This window comes from Trichechus manatus, unplaced genomic scaffold (assembly GCF_000243295.1).
Source record: "Trichechus manatus latirostris isolate Lorelei unplaced genomic scaffold, TriManLat1.0 scaffold00084, whole genome shotgun sequence".
Taxonomy (NCBI): domain Eukaryota; kingdom Metazoa; phylum Chordata; class Mammalia; order Sirenia; family Trichechidae; genus Trichechus; species Trichechus manatus.
Window position 1 is genome coordinate 11,211,943 of NW_004444020.1, and position 19,323 is coordinate 11,231,265.

At 35.3% G+C, this 19,323-nt stretch overlaps 1 protein-coding gene across 4 annotated transcripts in view; it reads right to left on the bottom strand.

Moving 5' to 3' along the window:
* Positions 1-19,323, bottom strand: part of PIK3CB (phosphatidylinositol-4,5-bisphosphate 3-kinase catalytic subunit beta) — a 172,440-nt gene that overhangs the window by 84,098 nt on the left and 69,019 nt on the right. For all 4 annotated transcript variants that reach the window (XM_023736020.1, XM_023736019.1, XM_023736021.1 and 1 more), the window contains 7 exons: positions 18,513-18,692; positions 16,617-16,823; positions 15,667-15,744; positions 9,253-9,504; positions 8,817-8,913; positions 5,049-5,179; positions 2,534-2,584 (listed from right to left, as the gene is read on the bottom strand). In XM_023736020.1, coding sequence (XP_023591788.1) covers positions 2,534-2,584; positions 5,049-5,179; positions 8,817-8,913; positions 9,253-9,504; positions 15,667-15,744; positions 16,617-16,823; positions 18,513-18,692 — 996 coding nt within the window. The remainder of the gene's footprint in view (positions 1-2,533; positions 2,585-5,048; positions 5,180-8,816; positions 8,914-9,252; positions 9,505-15,666; positions 15,745-16,616; positions 16,824-18,512; positions 18,693-19,323) is intronic.

A 19,323-nucleotide genomic window follows, 5' to 3' on the forward strand; every position in this document is an offset into this window, starting at 1 on the left:
AGTCCTCTTCACTTTCAGCAAGCAAGGTTGTGTCATCTGCATAACACAGGTTGTTAATGAGTCTTCCTCCAATCCTGATGCCACATTCTTCTTCATATAGTCCAGCTTCTCAGATTATCTGCTCAGCATACAGACTGAATAGGTATGGCAAAAGGATGCAACCCTGACACACACCCTTCCTGACTTTAAACCACGCAGTAGTATCCCCTTGTTCTGTTTGAACGACTGCCTCTTGGTCTATATACGGGCTCCTCATAAGCAAAATTAAGTGTTCTGGAATTCCCATTCTTCACAACGTTATCTTATCCATTATTTGTTATGATACACACAGTCGAATGCCTTTGCATAGTCAATAAAACACAGGTATTAACATGTTTCTGGTATTCTCTGCTTTCAGCCAGGACCACCTGACATCAGCAATGATATCTCTTGTTCCATGTCCTCTTCTGAATACAGCTTGAATTTCTGGCAGTTACCTGTCGATATACTGCTGTAGCCGCTTTACAATGATCTTCAGCAAAATTTTACTTAAGCATGATATTAACGATATTGTTTGATAATTTCCACATTCAGTTGGATCACCTTTCTTGGGAACAGGCATAAATATGGATCTCTTCCAGTTGGTTGGCCAGGCAGCCGTATACCAAATTTCTTGGCACAGACGAGTGAGCACTTCCAGCCCTGCATCCGTTTGCTGAAACATTTCAATTGGTATTCCATCGATTCTCGGAGTCGTTTTTCGCCAATGTCTTCAGTATCATCGGTTTCTGATCATATGCTACCTCCTGAAATGGCTGAACGTTGATCAATTCTTTTTGGTATAGTGACTCTGTGTATTCCTTCCATTTTCTTTTGATGCTTCCTGTGTCATTTAATATTTTCCCTGTAGGATCCTTTGATACTGCAAGTTGAGGCTTGAATTTTTTCTTCAGTTCTTTCAGCTTCAGAAATGTTGAGCATGTTCTTCCCTTTTGGTTTCTATCTCCAGGTCTTTGCAAATGTCATTATAATATTTTACTTTGTCTTCTAGAGCCACCCTTTAAAATCTTCTGTTCAGCTCTTTTACTTCATCCTTTTGCTTTAGCTACACGCTAAACATTAAAGAGCAAGTTTCAGAGTCTCTTCTGGCATCCATTTTGGTCTTTTCTTTCTTTCCTGTCTTTCTAATGACCTTTTGCTTTCTTCTTGTATGATATCCTTGATGTCATTCCACAACCTGTCTGGTCGCCGGTCATTAGTGTTCAATGCGTCAAATCTGTTCTTGAGATGGTCTCTAAATTCAGGTGGAATATGCTCAAAGTCGTACTTTGGCTGTCATGGACTTATTCTAATTTTCTTCAGTTTCATCTTGAATTTGCATATAAGCATTGACGGTCTGTTTCACAGTTGGCCCCTGGCCTTCTTCTGACTGATGATATTGAGCTTTTCCATTGTCTCTTTCCACAAATGTAGTCAATTTGATTCCTGTGTATTCCATCTGGAGAGGTCCACGTGTATAGTCACCGTTTATGTTGGTGAAAAAAGGTATCTGCAGTAAAGAAGTTGCTGGTCTTGGAAAATTCTATCATGCGATCTCTGGCATCGTTTCTATCACCAAGGTCATATTTTCCAACTACTGATCCTTCTTGTTTCCAACTTTCGCATTCTGATTGCCAGTAATTATCAATGCATCCTGATTGCATGTTTGATCAATTTCAGACTGCAGAAGTTGGTAAAACTCTTCTATTCCTTCATCTTTGGCCTTAGCAGTTGGTGCGTAAACTTGAATAATAGTTGTATTAACTTGTCTTCCTTGTAGGTGTACGGATATTATCTATCACTGATAGCGCTGTACTTCAGGATAAATCTTGAAATGTTCTTTTTGACGATGAATCGCCATTCCTCTTCAAGCTGTCATTCCCAGCAGAGCAGACCATATGATTGTCCAATTCAAAATGGCCAATGCCAGTCCATTTCAGGTCACTAATGCCTAGGATATTGGTCTTTCTGCACTCCATTTCACTTTTGATGATTTCCAATTTTCCTAGATTCATACTTCGTACATTCCCTGTTCCAATTACTAATGGATGTTTGCAGCTGTTTCTCCTCATTTTGAGTCGTGCCACATCAGCAAATGAAAGTCCCGAGAGCTTGACTCCTTCCACGTTATCAAGGTCGACTCTACTTTCAGGAGGTAGCTCTTCCCCAGTTGTATTTTGAGTGCCTTACAACCTGAGGGGCTCATCTTCCAGCACTATATCACACAACGTTCTGCTGTTATTCATAAGGTTTTCACGGGCTAATTCTTTTCAAAAGTAGACCACCGGGTCCTTCTTTGTAGTCTGTCTTAGTTGGAAGCTCAGCTGAAACCTGTCTGCCATGTGACCCTGCTGGTATTTGAATACCGGTTATACAGCTTCCAGCATCACAGCAACACACAAGCCCCCAAAGTATGACAAACTGACAGACGCACGGGGGCAAATAACATAAAGCTACCTAATAATGTTCATAACTCTACAACAAGAAAAAGCCATTTTAAATCCTTGATACTTACTGATACATTAGCACCATCACTGCTTGCAATCTCAGCTGCCTTTTCAATAATCTGTTAAAAAAATAAAATAAAAAATTTTTAAATTTTACCTCTTCTATTTGCGAAATTTTAAGCATAAATGACTACACCTACACTTAGACTAAAAGGGACTAATATGGCTTAGCATTTCTATGCTTTACAACAGAAAAGTAATTTAAAAAGCAAAATGGTATTATACAGTGTTTTCCAACCTTCGAACACTAGTCAACAGGGAAACAATGGTATTACTGTAAGGGATTGTGACTCCATGGGTACACTATCAATTACCTGTAGATAAAACAGTGTCTTGCATATGTCAAATGTTTTCTGAAATATAGGTATACGTATTCAGTTAAGAAAATGCAAATGTATTTAAGAGTTAGTAAATGTAGAAAAAGTTTTTGTCATAATGTTTTTCCTCAATTAACAAATACTGAAAGGAGAAATAATGTCAAACGAGAGTCCAGAAACATTTTTTACAATCACTATGTACAGAAAAGGGCTCTCTTCCTTGAAAATATGTGAACCCACTGGTCCACTGGAAAGAATGATGGGTAAAGAATCACAAGATCCATGTCCTGCTACTGAGTTATGCAATTGCAGGTAAATAATTTATCTTTATCCTCATGTGTAAAATGTGGTAATAACCCCCATCCTACTTCAAAGAGTTGTTGTGATAATATTCAATTATTATTATTAAAGTTAAGCAATAACCATAAAATTGACTTAAAAGCAAAATATACGTAAGTGATTACAGAAACAAACATTAAATTAAATAAAAAGACTAGGATTGGTGGAACTTTTACTTTTTACACATGTACTATTTGATTTTTTTTTTTTACAGTGAACATATATACCTTGTATGACACAAGGAAAACCAGTAAGTATAACGTATTTACACATTTATATTAAAGCATAAAAATCTCCATCCCAAACTGATTATCTTCAAAGACAGATTCTACAAGGGATAAGAAAGGTAAATAGAAAGATAAATGGCCAGTTGCAGATGACTAGAGCAATGCTGAAATAGAACATTTTAAAGAAACTTAAATTCTTCTGAAATGTTAAATTAAAAATACTTATATTTACATAGGGCATTACATTTCTAAAACCGCTTTAAAAAGCACATTTGATCTGAAAGAAACTATAACTGTTTACTGAATAGACACCATAACTGAATACCTTAATAGCCATCAGAAGCTACTGCATATGGATAAACCCCTATTTAAAGAATAATTAAAGCCATGGCTTCAATGTAATAGATGAGTCAACATGTACTTTTTCCTACTGGCTATATACTAAGACATATGGTTCTTGACATATTTGGGACTTAAATTTTAACAGAGCCCTAGTGGCACAGTGCTTAAAGTGCTCGGCTGCTAACTGAAAGGTTAGCTGTTCGAACACACCAGCAGCTCCTCGGGAGAAAGATGTGGCAGTCTGCTTCCATAAAGATTTACAACCTTGTCCTATAGGGTCACCATGAGTTGGAATCAACTCCATGACAGTCGGGTTTTTTTTTTTTTTGGGGGGGGGTGGTTATTTAATTTAGTTGGATATTATTGGTCAGGAAAACTTATTATAAAAGAACTTGAAATGAAAGCTTATTTCCTGAGACGATAAAATTCAACTGAAATGGAAGTGAAGAAAGAAACATTGCGTTATACAAATTTAATTTGCCTACTGCTTAAAAAACATCTACTCTCCAGATGTTTGGTAGTTCTGAACATTACAATATAATTAATCTTATAAGTAGATTAATTTAAACATTTAGTATATCAATTTTTAAAAGTAGCTTGTTCTCAAGTGGATTAAGGAAATATAAGAAACTCATGTTTAATTTCTGAGAATTTGTTCAAAGATTTCCTCATAAAAATCAGCAACAATTATACCTGAAACAAGGATACCAAACTTGAAGATAAAGCATTGCAAGAGCTTAGCTCTCTTAGCATGTAAATTATTACAGCCCCATTAGAAAATCTCCTATCCCTTGCATATGCAGATTGTACATTAATGAAATGTTTGGAAATGGAAGTCCTTCCTATAGATTCCACAAAAATAATAGTACTTAAGGATGCCCTACTACTAGTAATATTCAACATAAATCATTTGTTCTTTGAATCCAAACTTTAACACAAGAATGATTATGTTCTATAATCTCTGAACCAACATGCTAGCATGTTTCACTGAACATTTTATATGATCAGGGCAACATGTGAATACATATATAGCCTTTCTAGGTTGAAAAAGGCTTCAGAGAAAGATTTGGATAAATGAGGAAACTGAACTCCAGAGATGTCATGGTCAGTGACAAAGCTAAGAGTAAAGGGAATTTGAGGGCTCCCTACTCAGTGCTCCTTCACTAAACCAACCTGTCAATGTACGTGAAGTTTTAAGAGAGAAACAGACATATAGAGCTTAAAGTATGAACATATAAAGTTAGGAACTAATAATTCAATTATTTCATGCATAATGGCCTTTTAAATAACTAGCTTACCTTATCGAAGGGAGGGTAATAATAAGGTTGTTTTTTATTCTCTGGGAATTTAATATGCAAAGCTGTTGCATTTTCGGTATACGGATTTGTCTGAACAGTTCCCATTGGATTCAACATTTCTTCAAGTTCATCTAAAACATGCAAATGATTTTGACTCTTAAGAAAATGTTTAAAACTTTAACGGATTTCATAAAATTACTTTAAAAGTATGTTTCCAAAGGGAAGTCTGACAATTATATCAGTAAAGCTCTAATTTTCTGTTAATGCTTAGCATAAAATTTGAATGTGAGTTTCCGTACATCTTTAAAATAAGAAAGTTAACAAAAATTAATGGTTACTTAACCTTTCTCTTCAAATTTAATGTGTATTCCCAATATGGAAAAAAAAATTTAATTAGAGCTGCTGTTCCTCCATCAAAAGTAGGTGGCCCATAGGAACTGTCATTATTTCCTCACAGTCTATGGATTTTTTAATCACATGTAATCTGGTTTTTATGGTCATCAAAGTACCTAAACTGATGTTCTGATAGTCACCAATGACATTCTTCTCAACAAATCTAATGCTGTTAATGCTTCTTTATTATCCTGTAACTGCTGATACAGTTACAACTTCATAGGTAGTTTCTGTTAACACTCCATTCAAGTGATATTCCTTTTACCTTACCAACTGCTTTCTTCAAGTTATTCCTTCCTCTTTCTTCTCCATCACCCTAAAGATGGTTCAATCACAGAACTGTACATGAGATCTTAGAATTTCAGTGTTGTCAGAAAACCCTGGAGCTCATTGTCTTAGTCATCTAGTGCTGCTATAACAGAAATACCACAAGTGGATGGTTTTAATGAAGAGAAGTTTATTTCCTCACAGTCAAAGTTGGCTAAAAGTCCAAATTCAGGGCATCAGCTCCAGGGGAAGGCTGTTTCTCTCTGTCAGCCTTCTTCTCTTCAGTGTTGCCCCGGACTAGGAGCTTCTCTGAGCAGGGACCTTGGTCCAAAGGATGCACTCTGCTCTCGGCACTGCTTTCCTGATGGTATGAGGTCCCCAACTCTCTGCTTGCTTCCCTTTCATCTCTTGAGAGATAAAAGGTGGTGCAGGCCACACCCCAGGGTAAAGGTCATGTTACAATCCCACCCTAATCCTCTTTAACATAAAATTACAATCACAAAATGGAGGCCAACCACACAATTCTGGGCATCATGGCCCAGCCAAATTGATAACACACATTTTTTGGGGGACATAATTCAATCCATGACACTCATCTATTATAACTTTCTCATTTCATAGATAAGGAAATAGATATTAAACTCAAAGTGAGAGAACAGAGTTAAGAGTACAACCTAAGGTCTCCCCTCTCCAAACTAGTTTCTCTCTTTCTTACATTGATTTTTACCACAGCTGATCTCTCTGCACCTTCTGGGAAAAAAGATAAAGTCCATTCTGTCTAGGCCTAGTGTTCAGAAAATAAACATACTCAGAATTATCTCTCAAAGCTATCAAATGTTACAAAGTATTTACAAGTTTCAGCTTCTTAATCCTTTGCTTATCTTATTTAATACTCTCATTTCACATATTTAATGGTCACCTGGAGGGAGGCAACGCTCACAATTTATTCACCTCTAGAGGTGATTTCTCAGCAAATTAAAATCCCATACTGTGCTATGCAGTAGCATTATACTTACTTGTTCTAAATGCAACCTATCTAAAGTCAGATGTTAGCATTCTGGCCCTCTTATAAGCCCCAAACATAGAGGTAATCTTGCTCAAAAATGATCACAACAAAGGAACTTATGTGTATTAATTGCTTAATGAGAAACTTGTGTACTCTGTAAACCTTCATCTAATGTACAATAATTAAAAAAAAAAAGAACTTTAATAGGCTGTAAGTGGAGAGTATAAAATTGGTAAAATCTCATTGGAGAGCAATATATGATTATCAAAATTTTATGTTTTTGACTCAATAAATCCACTTTTGGGAATTTATCTTAAAGATATACCTGCCCATAAACAAGTATATTCATTATGGCACTGTTGGAACTATCAAAAGATAACTCTGCTTTAATAAAATGAAACAGTTCTATATGCAAATAGATAAGGTGAAAAAAGCAAAGAGCAGAATACTGTACATTATATGCTATTTCATACAAATAGAAAAATAAAGATTTAATTTGTATTTTCTAGTGTATACATAAAGAATTTTGGAAAGATACACAGAAACCATTAAAAGTGATTATATATCTTATAATGATGGCCTGGGTACCCTAGAAAAAAGATTATTTATAGTTCTTTGTTTCTTGCTTGCCCCTACTCGGATAAATGTGACAATTCTAGAGCTAATACACGTAGAGCTCATTGTGTTCATTTGTTACTTTTCATCTTACAATTTCTTAGAAATGAAGTCAGGTTGATGGTATGCTAAGTTAAAACAACCAAACATTGTCATTTTTACAAAAATTACTAGTCAAGTTGCTTGACTAATTCTAGAGAATATTAAAGTGTGAGTCTAAATTAAGATTTTTCAACAAAATATAGTACTGAACTAACCAATTTTTACTCTACTCTGAAACTACAGTTCCTCATGAGAAGTGTGCTGAATGTATACAGTTCTCCTATATTTGGGGTATAAAATGATTAAGAGCAATTTACTGAAAGTATATGAAGGAGATGGTAGGAATGAGAGAACATACACACACACACAAAATATTAGAATGTAAGGATTTCATATGTCAATAGATAATTAATTTTCCCAAAATAATTCCTCATGAAACACTGCTAACATATGGACATATGGACATTTTCAAATATTTTTCAGTACCAAAATAATTAATTTAAAAATTCAAATAAGTATACAACTTTATTAAATATATTAAATTTTGAAGACAGAGAAGAAAAAAGAAAATCACGGTTATAATGCAAAGTTTAAACTAAAAATTCCAACATCTGGGAAAGCAGTAAAGAATAATGGAAAGAGTCAGGCAGTCCTTTATTCAAATCCTAGGTTTGAACCAATTGTTTGGATAACTGACTTATTTATTCTCTCTGATCTTTACTTTCCTCACCTGTAAAATGAGAATAAATCCATCTACGTCATAGGAGTACTCTGAGCATTATTTGAGAAACACAGGCAAGTAGGAGGTACTCTACTTGCCTCAAACTTCAAGCTAAAGCTATCTAAAGAATAAGTGTTTTTACTACTCCTACTATATTAGTCCCTGGGTGGCATGGACAGTTAAGTGCTCGATTACACTAGCTGAAAGGTTGGTGGTTCGAACCCACCCAGAGGTGCCTCAGAAGACAGGCCTGGTGATCTGCTTCTGAAAGGTCACAGCCTTGGAAACCCTATGGAGTTCTACTCTGCACACATGGGGTCACCCTGAGTCTGAACTGACTCAATGGCAACTAAACAACCACCACCACCATTTTAGAGAATGTTCCATGTACTAGTTTACTAGTAAAAAAATTTGGTACAACTAGGATTATAGAAATTGTTACAAAGAAGATATTGTTCCTTAGGAGAATTTGTCAAAGAACAATAAAAATAAAATGCTTAAAGCAGAACACATTCATTGAAATTAGAAATATATTCAGATACAAATCACTTTTTAAATATATTTTAAATAATTTGTGGGAACATATTTTAGGATAAAGAATAAAGGTATGAAATGCTTGTTTTCCTCACTGAATTGAAAGAATGGGTGAGTCAAAAAGAAACATTAAGCCGTCAATATGCCAAAAGTAACTCTTTAACACCAAGGATTAGGATATAAGTCTTACCAGGAAATGAAGACCAGCTGTGCAATGTTATGTCTCCAGACCTCAACTGTCCTTTAAAGTCAAAAACCATTGTATTTACCCAGGCTACAGGATAATGCTGTCAAAAAAAGATAACATTGCATAAATATGTTAATAAACTTCAAGGTGTAAACATGTTCATGCACTTTGCTCCAAAAATGTTAGCTTTATCAATAACTTCTAAAAAAAAGTTTCACATTTGTAATAGAACACTTACAAGGTAGCCTTTATTAAAATACATTTGCTAGAAGAGGAATGAACAGAACACAAAAAAATGGAGATTTATCGTCTTCTTAAAGTCAGTTTTTAGTTACCACAGTTACATGATATAATTTAACTTATATTCCTCAATTATTTCAAAAGGTCTTAAAATTATTCCATTGTATCAAAAAAATTTCATAAGTTAATATATCATTACCACTTTTCCAGCTTTCCTGATAGTTTGATATTTAGAGGGATTAATAGTTTTAGTTGATTTCTTCGTTTTTACTTTATCCAAAACTGCATAAACAGCAAAACACAATCGAGCCATTCTTGGAAGGTCGCAAGTATTAATATCAAATTCCAGTAGTTCATTCCAAATGTGATCACTTTTCCCTGATATCTCTGCACTTACGATGGTTTTACACAAGAGCTCAGTACCATGAAAGAGACCAGCCCTGACGTGAACCTATACCAGGGGAGACAAAAACAAATATAGAATTATGGATACTGCACCACTAAAACACCTCTGTTTTAAAGAAGGAAGAACTATTTAATGGGAAGAAAAGAACACCAACTCTTGAAAAGCTTATTTGTACACAGAATGACCATACTGAGTTAATCAGTATATTCATTTAAATTGTAGTTAGTTTAGTCTGTTTTACACATACTAAGTAGACAACCCACAAAATCCCATACTGGTCCAAATGCCGGGGCCTCGAAGATACAAATAGGGTCTAAAGAAACCAAGATAACAAGGACAGAAACTACTACTATATGCTCATTCCCACTGACTTCATTTACTTGGGATCTTGTCTTGTTCTTCTGCGTAGTAGGTGAAGAAAGAATGGATGAGAACACTCCAAAGTCTCTCTCTACTTCTAATTACAATTCAATACACATTTAAGGATATGAATGCTTGGAATTTACTCCCACAGACATAACATCAAAATGCCCAAAGTCAACCCAAACTCACTCAATTTAATGACAGTATAAATGAAAATAGAAATAAACCATTCATTTATCTCCATTTTTAAACAGGCAGTTTTAGGACTGTGTAGCTTTAAGCAATTTTGTTTAAGTACATTTCTTCAAACTAGTTTAAATGTTATTTCACTGTGTTCCCAGAAATTAGGCAAAAAGTCTAGGACTTTCATTTTTAGTTTGTAAATACTATGAGCTAATAAGAAAAATTACAAAAAAGGATTTACAAATAAACAGCAGAACTTTTAGGAAATCTCTGTATCTACCTTATATGCTATACTCAAAGCATCTAAACTATAAGAAACTGACAGTACTAGTATTTTTAATATCCAATATGGGCCACTAGACAGAATAGGAATAAGGGAAAGCATATCGACACACACTTCATTTTCCTAAAAGCTTTATTTTGTAAATAAAATGCTAATTGACAATAAGAACCATAAAACAATTTTCTCTTAAGCAATTAAGAACCTGCTCCATTATTAGTTTTTGTTATCATCACTAGAGGAAGTCTTTCAAGGTTGAAAAAAGATCAATTTCACAGCTTTAAATACATTAACAAAAATTCTGTATGACACTATACTATTTGTCTTCTGGGATCCTAATATAAGAAAATTTTCATTACAACATACATACTCAGCATTCCATACGATGAAATTTCGATTCATTTAAACTAAACTCACATAAACTACCAATTCACTCTGCAAAACACTGAACTTAACTGTAAAGACAGAGAGAGGCAGTTCTGTAAAGTTATAAAGAAAATGGCTTTTACAGACAGACCTGAATTTGAACCCTGGCTCTATCACTTTCATATATTATGACCTTGGCCAATGTCATCTCATTAGATTTATTTATTTTTTTTAAAATGAGAATAACTAAACTTAACTAACAGATCTGTTGTGACGATTAAACGAAATAAGACACATAAATCTTTTAGTGCAGTAACTAAGCCCTAGTAAGTACTCAACCAACCACATTAAGTGGTCATAAAATTGCATGGAAACAGTATGGTGGTTCCTCTAAAAACAGAACTACCATATGACTCAGCAATTCCATTCTTGGGTATATACCCAAAAGACTTGAAAGCAGAGACTCAAATAGAGACTTGAGCACCAGTGTTGATTACAGCACTATTCACAATAGCCAAAAGGTGGAAACAACTTAAATGCGCATCAACAGATGAATGGATAAACAAAATGTGGTACATACATATAATAGTAATACTACTCAGCCAGTAGGAGAAATGAAGTCTTGATACATGCTACAATGCGGATGGAGTTAGAAGACGTTATGATGAGTGAAATAAGTCAATCACAAAAGGACAAATATTGCATGACCTCACTTACACACCAAAAAAGAGAAGACAAATGTACAGAAAACAAAGTTTATCAGTGGTTACTAGGGGCAGAAAAGAGACGGAAACGGGGGTAGTTAATGGTGATGGAAATATCGTGCTGAATAAGGGTAGGGTTGCACAGCCGATTAATTACTGTCAATAAGTTGTACACTTGTAAAAAGTTGAACTGGCAAAAGTTGTGTGATAGCTACATTTACAATAATGACAAAAAAATAGAAAAAGAGTAGCTGCTGAGGCTGATGATGTACAACCAAACACCTCATGGGATTTGGTTCCTTGGTTTGGAGGTTTAGGGTCATGGTTTCATGGGACATCCCAGCTAATTTGTCTAATAACATGTTTAGTGCTTCTATTCCACCTCCTAGTTCGATGTCTAGTGCCTTGGGTCTTAAAAGCTTGCAAGCAGCCATCCAAGGCACAACAACTGGACTCTATTTGCCTGGAACAACAGAGGAAGAAGGTAAGTCAGGAATAGGAGGAGGATATGAAATGTGTGGCTAATTGCCTCCATGAACAACTGCTACCTTTGCCATGAGACCAGAAGAAATGGATGGTGCCCAGCTACCATTACTAAATATTTTAATGAAAGATTCCATAGAAGGATCCTTATCAGAAGGGGGAAAATGCAGAACACAATTTCAAATTCTTATGGACTCCAGACCTACTGGAGCCATGAAGATTGGATAAACCCCTGAAAACTATTGCCCTGAGACAATCTTTAAACCTTAAAACAAAAATATCTCCTGAAGTCTTCTTAAAACCAAATAATAATTTAGCTTAACTAGTAAAAAATGTCTGCCTTCAGAATTTAAGAACTATCTATATGGGATCATATTGACAACAGCAACTCAAAAGATTGATGGGAACCTTAGGGGACAATGAATTTCTGTTAATGGGAAGGAACAACTCAGAAAAGAAGGGTCAGAATGGTTACACTCGAATGATGTAATCTATGCCATTAAATAAGTAGAATCTGTTGAATTGGTGTATGTTTTTCTGTGTATATTCTCCACAACAACAACAAAATAAATTATGTTTTTAAAAGGAGAGAAAAAAATTATGCAGAAGGTAGGAAGAGTACAAAACTTCACCCTTTCTCAACCTGGATTCATAGGTTTTCTTTTCCTTCCTAATCTACATTAGGAAAACTGAGTATCAGTTAAAAAGAAAAAAAAAAAATGGGAGTTTTAATTTATCAGAGGACTATGAAAGGTTCCACCACTGCTGTACGAACCAAATCTTAAAGGGAGTTCCAAAGGCAGAGGATGAGAAGGAAGTGCCTACTGCCTGCACAAAGACATATCCCTGGCATTCCCTAAAACTGAAAGCAGTCTGGTATTATGGCTACAGGCACATGAAGACCTTGGGAATGAGCAGCTCGACAGGTGCTTGGGTTCGAGGGACCACAGGCAAAGTTAGTGCCATTTAAGACTACAAAGTTAGAATATAATGAAACAGCATGCTTGGGTCTAACGTGGAGTATGAAACCAGAGGCAAAGAGAATAGTGGGGAGGCTGTTGCCGTAATTCGAACGAACAGGAAAGCCTTGAACTATGACAGTTTCAGGGACGACCAATAGGAATGAATAGACAGTAAAGGATATTAATGAGGTAGGATCAACAGTATGTGATCAACGGATTAAGCATGGAAGGTCAGAGAGAGAGACAAATTTAAGATTCCTACTTTACTAAATATGAGGAAAGGCAGTCAAAGGGAGAAAGAATGAGTTAAGGATGTTGAATGTGAGTTGGTTTTAGGAATGTCATAGCACGAACAACTGAGATGTTTCAACAAACAGATGCAGTGCTGGAGGTGCTCACTCATCTATGTCAAGAAATTTGGAAGGCAGCTTCCTGGCCAACTGACTGGAAGATATCTATATTTGTGCCCATTCCAAAGAAAGGTGGTCCAACAGAATGTGGAAATGATCGAACAACATCATTAGTATCACACACAAATAAAACTTTGCTGAAGATCATTCAAAAGCGGTTGCAGCAGTACATCTACAGGGAACTGCCAGAAATTCAAGATGCATTCAGAAGAGCACATGGAACAAGGGATTTCATTGCTGATGTCAGATGAATCTTAGTTGAAAGCAGATGATACCAGAAAGATGTTTAACTATGTTTTATCAGCTATGCAAAGGCATTCGACTGTGTGGATCATAACAAATTGTGGATAACACTGTGAAGAATGGGAATTCCAAAACACTTAACTGTGCTCATGAGGAACCTGTAAATAGATCAAGAGGCAGTCGCTTGAACAGAACAAGGGGATACTGCGTGGTTTAAAGTCAGGAAAGGTATGCGTCACTGTTGTATCCTTTCACCATACTTATTCAATCTGTATGCTGAGCAAATAATCTGAGAAGGTGGACTATATATATGAAGAAGAATCTGGCATCAGGATTGGAGGAACACTCATTAACACCCTGCATTATGCAGATGACACAACCTTGCTTGCTGAAAGTGAAGAGGACTTGAAGCACTTACTGATGAAGATCAAAGACTGTGGCCTTCAGAATGGATTATACCTCAACATAAAGAAAACAAAAATCCTCACAACTGGACCAATAAGCAACATCATGATAAATGGATAAAATATTGAAGTTGTCAAGGATTTCATTTTACTTGGATCCACAATCAACATCCATGGAAGCAGCAGTCAAGAAATCAAAGGACATATTGCATTTGGCAAATGTGCTGCCAAAGACCTCTTTAAAGTGTTAAAAAGCAAACATGTCACCTTGAGGACTAAGGTGCACCTGACCCAAGCCATGGTACTTTCAATCGCCTCATATGCATGCGAAAGCTGGACAATGAATAAGGAAGACAGAAGAATTAACAATTCGATTATAGTGTTGGCAAAGAATACTAGATATATCATGGACTGCCAGAAGAATGAACAAATCTGTCTTGGAAGTACAACCAGAATGCTCATTAGAAGCAAGGACAGCAAGACTTTGTCTCATATATTTTTGACATGTTATCAGGAGGGATCAGTCCCTGGAGACGGACATCGTGCTTGGTAAAGGAGAGGGTCAGTGAGAAAGAGTAAGACCCTCAAACAGACAGACTGACACAGTGGCTGCAACAATGGACTCAAGCATAATGACAACTGTGAGGATGGCACAGGACTGCGGTGTTTCATTCTGCTTGTACACAGGGTCGCTACAAGTTGGAACTGACTTGACGGCACCTAACAACCAACAACATGCAGCATGTGAAAATCAAGAGTCTGATTCTGAAGAGACTCCAGGGCTAAAGACAAAGGATTGGGAATCAATCATAAACACAGGTGGTGCAGTTTTTCAAGTTTCTTACGAGGAAATTATTAGTAATTGCTTTCCAAGACCTAAAGAACGTCAGTTGAGAGAAAAACCATTAAGAGGTGTCGAGGAAGGACGCACAGGCATTTAAGTCACTTAAATTCAACCAGATAACTATGTTTGCATGGGTGCGGGGGGGGGGGGGGGGGCGGAAGCAGATAAAAGAGAGAAAGACAACAAGAGAGATTGATGAGGCAAGGAGGGGTACTTTAAATAGTATATGTCATTATGCCTGTTACTCCTCTCTGTGCACATGACCACAAACAATAACATCAGTCCAGCTTGAAGCAGCTGATGGAAGTTGACATTGAAAACTAACCTAATCTCTTTATCTTGGATCACAAAACTATTCACTTAATTTCCTGCCAAACAAAACAGGGGAAACGCATGCTTTACACTTTCAGATGAAATGCCTTATTAGGTCTTTATTTAATTGTACGGGGTTGTGTAATAAATTTCCATGTGTTAACAACTTGTGCTCTATACTGTACTAATCTATTTTCTTCCAGGAAATGGTATTACATTTTCTCTGTGTTCAGCAAGTTTAAAAGAAGAAAGAATTAAAAAAAAAAGAAAAAAGAAAAAAGGCTGAGCGAGGAGGCTGAGTGTAGCTATGAGCAAGGCTGAGAGAGGAGGGTGAGCTTGCATTGAAATACTATTTGCCTCCTAGTTTTGGCTTAAATTTCACTTGCTGAATTTCTGATCTAAAATACAGCAATTTCTTCTACATAAATATATACTGGAAAAAATATGTCAATCTTTCCAGCAAACCTCTAACTATTAAAAGACTACTTCAGAACAAAAATTCTGAATAGTCTTACAACCAATTGCCATATTCTATATCATATAATTAATCGAACGGGGTAAAATTTCATCTCCTATGTGACATTACTGAGTTTATCAGCGAGTTATTCAAATAATGGAGTAGATGGCAAATTCAAACCTTAGCAAGTACTCACTTTTACGGTTTCTTCTGTGTTAAGTTTATTTCCCTTAACCAAGACAATCTGGAAAGGGTGGTTATTTTCCCAAACATGCTGTAAAAGAACGAAAGTATTTTATTGAAAGAAATGAATATTCTGTAATAGCAATGAAATTGTCTTAGCAGTTCTCATGTCTATTGGCAAAATGATGAAAGCTGCTCTGAACTAACAACTGAAAATCACATATATTAAGCATCATATCCACTGGGACTTAGTTTCCATGGCAAAACATAAGCAGTATTCCACTACTGCTAAGAAGTATCACTAAAATAATAAAGAGTAGAAATGGATAGTATTAAAAGATTTGGATAAATTAAGAGTTGACTGTTTAATATAGGGATAATATCTTAATTGTCAAGGAACGGTTAAACATACAATTTGCTGAGATTAAAGAACTAGTTTAAAATGTTAAAATAACTGTTCCAATGAACACAAGCTTAGAACTGTTTTATACAAATATATTACATTCTGGAAAAGGTGGTGGCTTTGATATATTTAAAGTACAGAAGGATTCAATAGTATGAAGAAAGGGAAATTATACCAAAACCACTGCCATGGTTAAGCTGATAGAAATGAAATATACTGGTAAATCAACTAATTCTGCACATCTAATTTTTCTACTAGTCCATCTCAAACTGTTCACTGAAGTCCTGTGTTTAAAAACTAATCTCAAAAGTCTCTAATTTGATGGTATTTTTCTTTGTCTCCAAAAGAACACCAAAAACATACATGCTCTCTCTCTATATATATATACATACATACATATATATGTAGTTGGAGTAAATAAAAAGAACAATAGCTAGAAAGATAATTTTTAAATAAATGGTGATGGAATTTTGGCAAGTATGCATTATTCTTAACAAAAGGAGAAGTGAGGAAAGAAAATATGTGTGAGGCTTAAGCATACAATTAACAAAATCACATGCCTTTGGGGTTATCAAAGGTTCACCCATGAAACCTACAGAAATAATTCGTGTTTTCTTTGGTGGTAAAGGAAGAGGAAGGTTAGATGAATTTCGATTTATGGCAGCATCTATGGCAATCATTTCCTGCTCATACATCTTCTTGATCTTACAGCATTCCACGAGTGTAAAATGGGGCAGGGTCCTGTTCATTACACAGTTCCTGATATACTACAGTGGCAAGAAAGAAAGGTATTGTTCATACTTTCAGATATAGATCGTCAATCAAACATTTAAATCAACGTAAGAATAAAATCAGATTGAATTCAACAATATATTAAATTCACTGTGAACATATATCTTAAGGAACACCTTAATGTCATGAATATGAGAATCTAGAATTACAGTACATAAAATAAAAATCCATTGCTGATGAGTCAATTCCTATTCATGGTGACCCTACAGGACAGAGTAGAACTGCCCCACACGGTTTCCAAGGCTGTAATCTTTACGGAAGCCAGCTGCCATGTTCTTTCTCCCACGGAGCAGCTGGTGGGTTCGAACTGCCAACCTTTTGGTTAGCAGTCAAGTGCTTAATCACTGTGCCACCAGGGCTCCTTACAACACATAAAATAGCTACCCATCAATTGAAACCAGAATGCCTAAAAACAGCTAGCTTTTATAGGTATAACATTCCTTATATGTTATAGTTACTCTTCATAACAGCTCTGTAAGAGAGATTAACCTGACCTGTTGCCATTGACTCCAACTCATAGTGACCCTATAGGACAGAGTAGAACTGCCCCACAGGGTTTCCAAGGAGCGGCTGGTGGATTCAAACTGCCAGTCTTTTGGTTAGCATCCTGAGCTCTCAACCACTGTGCCACCAGGGCTCCATAATAAGATTATCCCCCATTTAATAAAGAACTGAAGCTCAGAAGGATTAAGTTACAAATCTAGTATCTACAAGACCGGACTTCAAATCCACTTTTGTCAGACACCAAACCCATATTTTGGCCTATAAGCTAGAAGAAGGCAAATACGTGGTATATGTGTGGCCACTGCCTAATGTCCTGAGATGGCGAACTCACACTTTCCCACTGATCCCCGAGGTGGTTCTGACACCTTCACAGTACAGGGTTCTAGGTGATCATTACCAACTGTCTCCCCAGGAAAAACCTACTGGCCATTACAACTTTATGCTCTATTTTATTTCCACTAAACCAGGAGTACTCTCTAAAGGCATATTAAAAAACACAGTACCAAGATTCCTAACAAACTGAATGGGAATCCAAGGTGTTCCTCAGAAGAATAAATTCCCCATATAGATATGAAATATGTTTCAATATATTGTATTCAACTTGGAATTTCAGGATGGTCAGACCTAATGCTTGCAAAATTTTTACCATATATGAAAGTAACATAAAAGGGGAAAAATGGGATTATATCCATAAATATTGCCAACTGTAATCAAAAAGTTTTCTAATTTGCAATGAAAATTTATAGTATTACTTTACCTAGCTAACTGATAATCACAAATAAGTTTTTGTACAATTCAAAGACTGATCATTTAATCAGAAATTTTTATGATTTTAAAGTTTAAAAATTAAAATTTAAATTATGATAACACTAAAAAAAGCATAATGCATACATAGACAACATATATACACATACACATACATAATCATTATGCCAAAAATTTATACAACTGCAAAGAAAAGTGACAAAAATATGCTAAAATGTTAGCAACAGTTATACTGTGGTAGCTAGGATAATGGATGCTATTTAATTCTGTATAGTTTTCTGTAGGTTCCAAATGTTCCGCTACGGACACACATTTTTATGATCAGAAATAAAAAAAGTTAAATACACACACACAAACACACACTTCTCTGGTAAACTGACCGTTAATACACATACCTGGAACTGAATTAGTGGATGATCACCAAACACATATTCTATTCTCCCACTGACTTGCAACACATAGTCATAGGGGTTAACTTCATCTTCTTTCCCATGAATAGTCAAACGTTTTTGGACTGCCAATTCATTTATTTTTATAGGATTCATATTAGGAGACACTTGAAAGCTAAACACATCCTTAAAGAGGGGATATAAAAAAGCAGCAATTAAATTTTATACTTGTGCCCCAAAATAACATTTTCTTATAATACTTATATCTACACACATTATTTACTCTTTACATTTGTATATATTTACATCCTTCATATTTTATATTCCAGTAGATTTTCCTATTATCTAAATACAATGTGTTCATTTAAAATTTAACATTTCTGATAATCTGCAAGTCATCTTACACTATAGAGTGCCATAGTTTCCACAAATTAGATTAATATTTAACTAACATTTACTAATATTTAACCATTAGGTAGTACATCACATGTATTTCCCAGTGAACAACTTTCTAAAAAATGTTACAAAAAATGCCTGTAGCTGTTCAAATTTAGTCTGTATTAAGAAAAGAAGTATATATTGGTTACTGTAAGAAGAGAGTTATACTACTCACTGAAAAAACCATAAATTGACAATTCTGTTCAATTTTAACACGTGAAGAAAAATATAGATACAAATTTTAAATCAATGAACAATGAAGATACAGTTGAGATGGAACATTCTTAAATCTGTTCATCAGAAAATCCAATGGTACAGGTTTTAAAGATTATCTAATAACACCTGAATCCTCTCATGATCTAGCAACATATATAATTTC